The 11,401-nt window shown below is 36.6% G+C and overlaps 1 protein-coding gene across 1 annotated transcript in view; it reads right to left on the minus strand.

Moving 5' to 3' along the window:
* LOC107720555 (neuroligin-2-like) overlaps positions 1 to 11,401 on the minus strand; it is a 56,691-nt gene that overhangs the window by 27,299 nt on the left and 17,991 nt on the right. The window contains exons 3-4 of the mRNA XM_016528282.1: positions 9,481 to 9,534; positions 991 to 1,140 (exon numbers count right to left, since the gene is read on the minus strand). Of these exons, the coding sequence (XP_016383768.1) occupies positions 991 to 1,140; positions 9,481 to 9,534 (204 nt within the window). The remainder of the gene's footprint in view (positions 1 to 990; positions 1,141 to 9,480; positions 9,535 to 11,401) is intronic.

An 11,401-nucleotide genomic window follows, 5' to 3' on the forward strand; every position in this document is an offset into this window, starting at 1 on the left:
ACTTTTAAAGTGCCCCTATTATGGATTTTTGAAAATTACCTTTCATGCAGTGTGTAATACAGCTCTAAGTGAATGAAGACATCCTGCAAAGTTTTAAATCTGAAAGTGCATTGTGCATAAAGTTATTGTCTCTCAAAAGAAAGAGTCGACTCTGAATCATTGAAACGAGTCGTTTTTAAAACAAATTCCAAGCCGTTTCATTTTGATGTCAACATGAAACATGAGCATATTGCCCGCCCACTTGTTGGTCTTTTCGGTGGTCTGAATGAAAATGCAAATTCATTCTTTGCCACTAGGTGCCGATTTTGGAGCGATAAAATAGCGGTTTCCCCGGTAACGCTGTACACAAAGCAGCACTGCGCTCACAAATGCTGCTTTATCAGGCACTACAGGCATGATGAAATGAAAATGAGACCAATCGGACCAATCATCGCAGATTAGCGTCATGCAAAGGAGGGGTTTGGAAAAATGAATCGTTGAGCGAATCGTTTGGGAGTCGTTGAGCTAGTAAGGTAAAAATAAATGCATATTATAAGACAATGAAAGTGTTTTTTGACCGTGCATGCATGTCAACCTGTTGTTGGTGACTCCCAAAACCAAAATATGAACCTTTCATAACCCATAATAGGGGCACTTTAAATTTATGAATGAGATTTGACGGTCATGGTGGAAGGGTAGATTTTCAACAAACTTTTGTGGTGCTTTTTTTCATTTTGGAGCTTTACAGTCCATTTTACCATTCAAAAACAACAGAGCAGAGCATACTAAAAACAGCCTATCATCTTTCAGTATGGGGTGAATAAATTATGACTTAAGTTTCATTTTTGGGTGAACTATTCTTTAAATATAATAAACAAGATATAAATTAACAACCATCACAGAGTCAATAACAGCAAAAAATAATAATGAAAAAATCCTCAGTGCTTTCATATGTGGAGACATTTAGACACAAATGGTGCATTAAAAGACTTCCTATACCATTGTACTTACCCAGAACGCCCAGTCTGTAGTTCATAGTGACGACAATCACGTTTCCATAGGCAGCAAGAATGCTTGCATCAAACATATTTCCTGTTCCCTCCATGTATGAACCACCATGGATAAACAACATCACAGGCTTCTTCCGACGATCTCTAATATCTGTGTAAAACATAAAATGCATTAAAAACATTAACAATTAATAAAAAAATATTATTAACATATATAATATAATACCACTGCTGCAGCATCACTGTAAAATAAACAGCAATGATCTGCTTAGTGAAACACAGATATTATGCGCTTAAGAGCTCTTGTTCATAAACATATACTGTATACAAAACATATTGATATTTTTCAACCATGCACATTAAATTGAAAATTATAATAAGAAATATATAGTTCATATACACTACAGTTCAAAAGTTTGAGCTCGGTAAGATTTTGCAATGTTTTGGAAGTCTTTAAAGCTCACTAAAGCTGCATATATTTGATCAAAAATACAGTAAAACCAGTACAATTGTGAAATAATATTACAATTTCAAATAATTGTGTTCTTTTAAAATATATTTTAAAATGTAATTAATTCCTGTGATGCAAGGTGAATTTTCCAACCTGGTCTCATAAAAACACGTACCTCTGTGCACTTTTTGTGCAGCACCGTTTTTACGTACCTTACTTTATGTTTCGCCGCAGTTTCAAGAGAAATGTCCACTGAGTGGCGCTAAAACACGGGTTCAATTCGTGAACCCTGGCACGTTTTTATTACGTTGAAATAGGTAGGCCTACGTACTGCTGTGTTTTTATTATGTTGCTTCTGGTACGTATTGCGGCGGTTCAGAATTCAAATATCCGGGGACTGACGCTAAAAGTTAATGCTCTATCGTGTTGGAAATATGCCCTACACCAAACCCAACCCTAAACCTACCCGATAGTGTTAACAAATGCAAAACTGATATAAAAACGCATTTGTTGATGCAACAAAGGTGTCGGAGTTTTACTGCCTCTAGTGTTCATTTATTTTGGAAACTGCAGTGATATGTACTTATTGGTACGTATTTCGCGTCTCGCTAAAAAGTGCACCCAGGTACATTTATGCCATGAGACCAGGTAGGAATTTTCAGCAGTCTTCAGTATTTTCAAAAATTTTCTTTAGAAATCATTCTAATATGCTGATTTGCTGCTCAAAAACATTTCTGATTATAATCCAATATTATTAGTATATTACCTATTATTAATAGCTAATATTATTGCATATCTATGTTGAAAACAGGTGTGCTGCTTTTTGATGAAAATAAACATTTATTTGAGATATAAATCTTTTGTAAAATTATAAACATTATATGTGACCCTGGACCACAAAACCAGTCATAAGTAGCACAGGTTTATTTGCAGCAATAGCCAACAATACATTGTATGGGTCAAAATTATCCATGAAGATATTTTGTAAATTTTCTACCGTAAATATATAAAAACTTAATTTTTGGACTTCATTTGGACAAATTTAAAGGCAATTGTCTAAATATTTAGATTTTTTGCACAATCAGATTCCAGATTTTCAAATAGTTGTATCTCGGCCAAATATTGTCTTATCCTAACAAACCATACATCAATGGAAAGCTTATTTGTTCAGCTTTTGAGATGAATATGATCATCTCAATTTTTAAAAAAATGTACCCCTATGACTGGTTTTGTGGTCCAGGGTCACATATTTGATCCATATTTGATCCTTTTTAATCCATAATTTCTGAATAAAAGTATTTCTTAAAAAAATCATTTGAATTGAAAAATATGATTGAAAAATAAATGTTCTGCACTATTTTAAAACTTAAAGCAGGAATAAACCAGTATCTGTAATTGGTAAAAGAATAAGGAACATAAATACATTTCAGGCTTATTTAGTGTACTGATACCCCAGTGGGGTTTGTGTGTGTGTGTGTGTGTGTGTGTCTACACACTTTACACTGCCTACTCTTTTCCTAAAAAAAGATAGTGGAACAGTATTAGTGGAAATAGTAGCGTGTTACCATTTGATGGTCTTTTCAAATAATGAGTCAAGAAAGAGGAGGTAAAAAAAAATAGTGGCTGATATTGCTACCAGTTCACTTGCCACTCTTAAAATAGAAGGTCAGGTTGAGCGCACTGCATTATGGGATACAGTACTGTGAGTGCTGTATGTTCAATTGCATATGGCACATAATGGCAAATTTAGTAGGTCATACCACAAAAATAGTTAGAATAGTACGTTAGTTCATGATTTCTGACCATATCCTTAATTGTCTCCTCACACTCTGGGATCTTTTGGCACGATCTGCCTCGCATTGGCTCATCATTTCTGCACTCTGCTGGCACAGTCTATCTATTTCTCTTCCAAAACTCTGTTGTTCTGATGTATCTCTGTATCAGTTAGTACAGTCTGTGTGTGTTTCTCTCTGTATATTTGTAATACAAAAGCTCAGATAGGTCAGACTGAACGATTCCACCATCTCACATCTTGGATCCCTCTCTAGGTGCTGCATTGGTAGAGTCCCTACCTTTGTGTGGTAACTCCTCTGTCCTTCGACCCCATCTAAACTCCCCCATCTCAAGTCTCAAGATTGGTATATTCTGTCTCTTTTAGATTCACATCTATATGTGCTGTTGGTACGGGTTGTTCCCCTTCGCTTTTCTCTTGCAGTGTGTTTGAGCTGCACATGCTCATGCATATATACATAATATGCTCTTGGAGATGCTTGTGTGTGTGTGTGTGTGTGTGTATAAATGTGTGTGAGTGTGATTGAGTGTGCGAGGGCATTTGGAGATGTCCAGTTAGCCAGTGCTTCTGTGGTGTGCAAGTGCTGTAGATAATTCATATGAAAACCAGACCATGCAGAAACATAAATAACTACCACGACATCTGTTTACCCCGAGAGAGAAGGAGGGGGTCTGAGAGAAAGAAAGAGAGTGGGTGAGAGAGATGGGGGAAATCATAAAAGAAAGAGTGAGACAGATGAGAGAGAAAGAGAGAAAGATAGCCGGAGTGTCAGAGAGAGAGAGAGAGAGAGAGAGAGAGGAAGAGATCAAGATGTGAAAAGGAAATGGCACACAAAAGAGAATAAAATAAAAGTTACACAGACCAAGGTCCTTTCACGGACACACAAAATCACACACACACAGGCAGCTGTGATGCTGAGTCGCTATGGAAACTGCCTCATCTCTCTCTCTCTGTCTAATAGAAGCTCACCAGCACTGACTCACTCATGCCTGTTGCCACGGAAACAAATTCTACGCACGTATTTGCACGCCCGCCTGCATCACCACCTGAATCTCGGGTTACAAACGCATTACAGCGACTGCATCCTCACACGCACACTTTTTCATCTTAATCTTTGCATGCACACAAACACCTCTTCTTGAAGACAAACACGACTTTTTATAAACAAACACACACACACAACCTATGAACAAGCTCGCACACTCGTGCACAAGTATGGGCACTCGTGTGAACACATTTCTTGGTTCTCTTTGAATACTGAGACCAGTGGAAATATAAACAAGTTCAATTATCCCAGATTCAACAGAGTGTCTCTTTCGCACAAGACTAATATTAGACTATTAGATTTTTTTCCAGGCTTTGATACGTGTTGTTTCACACCCTCGGTGCAGCTGAACGGAGTAAGAGTTACTTGGTAGATGCCGGTGTTGAAGCAGTGACACCTCCGATTCAGCCAATCAGATAGGGCTGTGTGGATCAGGTGTGCTGTTAACAGCCAATCAGATGATGGGAAATCTTTTTCAGGATGGAACTGTTTTTTGTGTCATCGTGAGGCAACACCATTATGCCTGTAGGAAGGAAAAATCACAATTTACACTTATTTCTCCAAGGCATCGTTGCAATTAAAGGGGTCATATGATGCGATTTCAAATCCAAAGAGATATTCTTTATAAAAGTTAAAGAGTCAGCCACGCCTACCTAAAACGGCTCGTTCTCACATGCCCCCACATACCTACGTCACTATGTGGGAAGATTTGCATAACGCCGCCCAAATGTTCACGCAAAGAAAGAAGGCGTAAGTTTTATTCTCGCTGTAGTATTGGCCTTAATTCCAAAAGAGGACGATATGGCTTCGTCATGCCTGGAGCTGATCCGTGCTGGTCGCTGAGGAAATACATACTGGCATATATGCAAATATTAGTTCACCTTAGAGAATAAAATTAATTAATCATTTACTCATCCTCATGTCATTCCAAACCTGTATGACCTTCTTTCTTCCATGGAACCCAAAAGGATCATTTATCAGAATGTCCAAGCACCTATTTGTAATTAAATAGAAGTGAATGGTGACCAAGACTTGTCAAGCAAAATGTTTAGTGAAAGCTTTCAGTGAATTTAAATTTAGTCAGCAATCGTATGACTTCAGAAGACTTGTAATATTGCAGACGAGGATTTGGACTGCTTTTATAAAGCCTGACTAAAGCTGTGACAAAACTCTCACTTTCACTAAATGGAGCATTTTGTACATTCAGCTAAACATCTGCTTTTGTGTTCCAAGAAAGAAAAGTACACAAGGGTGAGTACATGATGCTTGGGTTTCCATTTTTGAGTGAACTACCCCTTTAATGTCAATAATACTGAATAAATGTAAAATCAAATGCTGTAAAAGCAGATTTCTCCAAGCTGACTTTTTTTTCCGCTGCAGTATTGAGATATTTTTTGTGTGTGATGCATCGAAGAGAAGCACACAGAATCCACAAACATCTTATCTGGGACAACCCTGCTTACGAATCCATGAGTATAATCTTTGTGTGTGTGTGTGTGAGTGTGAGTGAGCGAGGGAATTAATGGGGAGACACAGGAAGAGAGAGAGACCTTATGCAATGCGTTAGCCTCAATATGGGATGGAAAGTGTTTGAAATAGAGCAAGAGAGAGAGAGAGAGGGAGTGAGAGAGCAAGCACAACGCCCAGATCCTTTCAACAGAGGCCTTAGTATCCTATTCGCTTCAAAACATCCTCAAAATACAAGAACGCTATTCTGTCTCTCCTCCTCCAAGCCTGCACCTCTCTCTCTTCCTCTCCTATGCCGTACCTCCCCCTCCCTTGTTCCCTCTGATCTCCTGCTTTTCCTTCTACTCTCCCCCTCTCTCTGCCTTCATCGTTGCCTCTCTGCTCTCGTTATGGGACTTTCTACACCTCTCCATCTTTTGTTCTTTTCCAACTGGGCTTTACTCGACGTTATTTACAGGAAAGTAAGGCAGAGAGATGGGGGAATGGGATTGGGACTCGGCGGATTCGAACCCAGGTCCCCGAGAGCCACCGACTCTCGTGTGTCGTGAGCGAACGCGTACCTTTTTGCGCCACGACCATCCCTCCCTTCTTGTCCCTGTCTGCCGCCCACACACCCTCTTTCACTTTCAAAGCTCTATGAATGTCATTTCATCATATACTCGTCTTTATCATGACGGTTTCTTAGCGATCTCTCCCCCGCCGTGCTCTCAAATTGGTGATCTGAGCATTCCCCCTCTCCTCCTCTCTTTCGTTCTCCTCCTTTCCTCCGTAGCTGCTGTGCGTTTCCTCTCCTCTTCTCTCCCGTGTTCAGAGACGCAAAATTGGATTAGCTGGCAGTGTCTCTATTTAAACCTCTGCAATTAGAGATGCCCGGAATCCGAGAACTCAGTGCATAGAGCGCGAGCCCTGCACATGCACAGACATGTATGCTATAAAGAGTGATAGTCTTTTTAAATGGAAAGAGCACGGAATAATGATACTGTAAAACCCTGGTAATTGCTTAACTATCTATTATCTTAATATATATAAATTTGATGAGACAATACATGGCATTTTACTGTGAAATACTATTCAAATATGTTATATGTTTTATATATATATATATATATATATATATATATATATAGTAGCCTTGTCACCTGACCTGAACACAGCGCGCTGATTTGCTAAAATGGACTTATCGGCTTCTGTTCAAAAACAACAAGGGTGCTTGTCGGCTTCTGCAGTAGCTAAAACGTGAACTCGCGATGTCTTGAAAGTGGACAAAACCGGCTTTTTTGACAAAACGTGTCTAGGGTTCAGATCGCGCTATATGTGGAGAATAATGCACGGCAATCAGCTCATTTTTTTTTAAAGTGGCGTTTATTAAAATATGTTTATTAACATTATTTTAAATAAAATTATTGCCATTAATTACTTGTCCTTGTGTCGTTTCAAATTTGCACGACTTTCATTTTTCTTTGGAATGCAAAAGAAGAAATTTTGAATAATCTCCTGGTTGCTCTTTTTGTATTCAGTTTATTCAATTTATTCATGAACAATTTATTCAGAAAGGTTTTGTGAAACTGAAAGTTGTTGTGTTAACAATTGTGACAATTATCAGTTAACAGGATCAACTAAATGCTGGACTTTCAAAAGTATAGGCAGACTCTGTGCCACTGTTGTAGTAAACTTAGTTGTAGTAAATTTATTAGTTTTCCGCTGGTCTGTTATTGTAGGGACATCAACTTTACATTTTCACCTTCCAAAATATGAGGCTGAATAAAACAAACTGTGATGGGCTGCTTTACATGTCAGTCAGATGGCCTCTTGGCCCGGTCCCTGGACCCCGAATAGCTGGAATGGAGTCCAGAGCCTTCAGATCTGACTATGTGAGACTAGGGTTTAGGCAGATTTTCAGTGAATAACAACTTAAAATATTGGTCTGTTTCTAACACAAAGTACGATTTCAGAAGGTTTGGATTACTTTTATAACACATTTATGGTGACTTTACATCTGAAGCTTAAAATTCTCAGTTGCCATTCACTGTAATTGGCACTTTTGAGTTAGTAAAAAAAGTAATATTTATTCTGATTTCTTTTATTACCTATGTACATGTGTTAGATTTGATGTTGTTTAGTTAATTAAAAAATGTATAGCCTAGTAAAAAAGTAATATATTTAAAATACATTTATTTCATACTAAGTATAGTTCAAATCTATTTACATACTTGTATTTACTGACATATTTCTTGAGACTTACTGATATAAAAACTTACAATTAAACTTTATTTGGAGTAGTACACAATGCACAATATTAGGCCTAAAATGTGTTTTAATGTCACTATTGATGAGGTTTGTATGATCTTTAAATAATATCTCTCTTTAAATGCAAGATATTTAAAGTGTACCTACAGTTTACTTGCAATAGTTCCACTTTAACACAATCAAATATACTCCAGTATATCTTTAATTGAACTTTAGCACTACTTCTGCACAATTAAAGTGCATTAAGTACAAAATTTGTTGTTCCAATTTAGCAGACTTTAAGCATACCAGTTTAGTATACTAAAAGTACAATTGCAGAGCATTTTTATTAAGCACAGACGTATGTAAATGTATTTGTAGTATATACTTAGCATGAAATAAATTGATTTCAAATACATTTTAGTATATTTATTTTTCACTAGAGAATACATGTTTGTGGTTCATGTTAAGGCCAGTTTTTATGAACTCATCGCCATCATGTGACCATACGTATTATTATAATGAACATCAATATATTTAGTACAAAGCAGATTTAAGTACTTCCTATGGGTTGGCAAATTAAAATATATATAGCCTACTGTCATAAACTGCAAAATATACAGGCACCAAATGCTGTCAATTTCTGGCAACCACAGCTGCCAGATTTTTTTTTTTTTTTTTTAACACAACACAGAAACACACATTTAGTGGAAACTGTGAAAGTGTGTGTTACATGGAGTGAACAACATGCACACACACATGTGCAAGGACACCCACATACACAAACAAACAAACAAACACAAATGAGCTCAGACACAACAGTATATGCTGTAAACACACACATATACACAACAAGAGCTAGTCTGCAACTTTCCCCTTATTATTAAAATATGAGCAATAAGATTACTGCAATTATTTAGATTTTTTTATTAATAAAATCTAGGCAATATTAAGATATAATATTAAGTCATTTTAAATACTATTAGAACATTCAGAATATATTTTTCTCTGCTCTTAAAAGCAATAAATCCATCTTTTACAGACTTACTGCATTAGCTACTCTACTGCATTCTCAGCTGGATGCATGTCAGCCAATGAAATTGCAGTAAATCACAGGGGGCTGATGGGATTTGTAGTTTATTGATTTCTGGCTAATCCTTTGCCATTCATCAAAAACGACACAAAACGTATAATGAAATCTTAATAACCGTTGACGGGAGATTATTCCTAAAATAAAAGCCTGTTGTAATGAAATGATGTAAGAATCATTTGTTTTGAGAAGAAATTAAAATATATGCAGCACAAATAACCACATCAGCAGTGCATGAATTAGTGCATGTATGCTTGAGCATATGTATGTGTTTGTGCCTGTGGCTAGTTGAGCTAGAAGCAAATTGCAAAAACATACAAGACAAAATAATCAAGAGAAATAATGGCACACATTACAACCGGCCCCCAAAAAAGAGTCTGAAAAACAAGACAAAAAGGGAAAAACATGCAAGAAAAATACCTTCGTCCCTCGGTCTGTTCATCGAAGACTCATCGTGTTTTTTTGTGAGCGGACCTGGGGTTAAGACAAAAAGGGGGGAAAGAGAAAAGACAAAATTCAAAAAGATTTTACTGCGCTTAAACAAAAAGAGCAAAAAATTCCAAAACAGCAAAACAAAACAAAACAAAAAAAAAAACTAGCAAGAGATCATGTGTTCCAATTTAAAAGAAGAATCAAAAACAGCAGCCAAAGCAGAAGAGCAAAACAGACAACAAACTCATAGAAAGAGAAAGGGAGAGAGAGGAACTGATGGTGGTGTGACACTTGCTAACATCCCTACTAGCAGCTACGATGTTTTCACTTTTCTTCCTCAGTTTTCCCTTCCACACTCATTCGTTATATGCCAGGCTTTCAATGACAAATGTCCAGCTCTCTTTCTTTGTGCCCAGAGAGAGAAAGTGATGAGACATGTGGAAACACTGTAGCAAAGCTGCGTTTAGTGCAACGGCCCTCAGGAGTCCTCCGACTTAATGTCCTGTGGGACAATAACTCCCCCTCACAGGATAAGACTGCTGAAACTCTGATCTCTCTTTTCCTGTCTTACAAACAAACAAATACACAAACGTCTTGTGTAATGCTCTTAAGAAAGCATCTGACAAGGACATACATTTATAGCTATAAATGAACATTTTATCCATTCAAATTTACAAACTATATCAGTATCTTGAGCAAAGTGGAATTTGAAGCCAAATCAGGTTTACTGTCTTTTTTTCACATTGCAGAGCAATAGACAAAAACAAAAAGTGGAATACATTCGAAATGTGAAAAATGACAACAAACTGGACTATGACTCCTTTCTATCCTTTTGTTCAGCAACAAAAGTAACCATGGTAGCCATAGATTTCACCAAATGAATATTACAAGAAGTATTTATTATATATTATATACTTTATTATATACTATACATTTTGTAGAGATAATAATAATACATGATACAACCTGGTTTTTGGATGTTACCATTAGTAATGTTAAAGTAAAACTATTAAAAAATAATTTGCATTAATTGAAACAAAGAAGTAAAATAAATAAAAAATAATTAAAATTATATCATAATATAAAAAACACAAAACATTAATACATACCAAAAATACACCAAACATAAAATGAGTACAAATATAAAAAATAAATAAATACAATTATTCATTTTTATTATTTTTTTAATTACTAAACACACACAAAAAAAAATCAAAATATTATCAAATGGTATTATATAATATAAATACCACAATATACTGGTTATATAAATATAGCAAAATTTCAGATGATTATTATGGTATTACTATGGTATTCTTTGTAGTGCTTTGAAATACCACATTAAAAGCCTGGTACAGTGCATTATATTCTAATCATACCCTCACAAAACAACAGCATTTTTATAAACAACTTTATTGAAACAATAACTGTTGTAACTATGACATTGTGTAAACTATAGTTAGCATGTAGCTTTACTATTGAGCGTCAGGTGCTGAATGATACAGTATTGAAAGTCAGGTCTGATGTAAAAGTCTGAATGCCACACAAAAGTCATTCACCCCACTGAAACAGATCCTAGCATTTATCAGTTTGTATTGCAACAGTAGCGTTCTGTCACTGGCTTCTTCAGGACTGGAGCTGAGAGGATCTGGTGCAGTGAGACACATTAGCATCTGTCGCTAACTGAGGTTAAATGCTAAATGTTTGTGTGGCGACAGCCATTAATGGGTATTATCAGTATGACCCCTTACCCCCACTCTCAGTACTGGCGGTGGGCCTGTAAGAGACGAGATAGAAATCGTCTCCATTTATTTACCGTTTATCTGCTTCACAGGCTCTCCACACCAATAGACCACACACACACACACACACACACACACACACACACACACACCACCCACATATCACC

Source organism: Sinocyclocheilus rhinocerous, unplaced genomic scaffold (genome assembly GCF_001515625.1).
Source record: "Sinocyclocheilus rhinocerous isolate Xijiao unplaced genomic scaffold, SAMN03320098_v1.1 scaffold603, whole genome shotgun sequence".
Taxonomy (NCBI): domain Eukaryota; kingdom Metazoa; phylum Chordata; class Actinopteri; order Cypriniformes; family Cyprinidae; genus Sinocyclocheilus; species Sinocyclocheilus rhinocerous.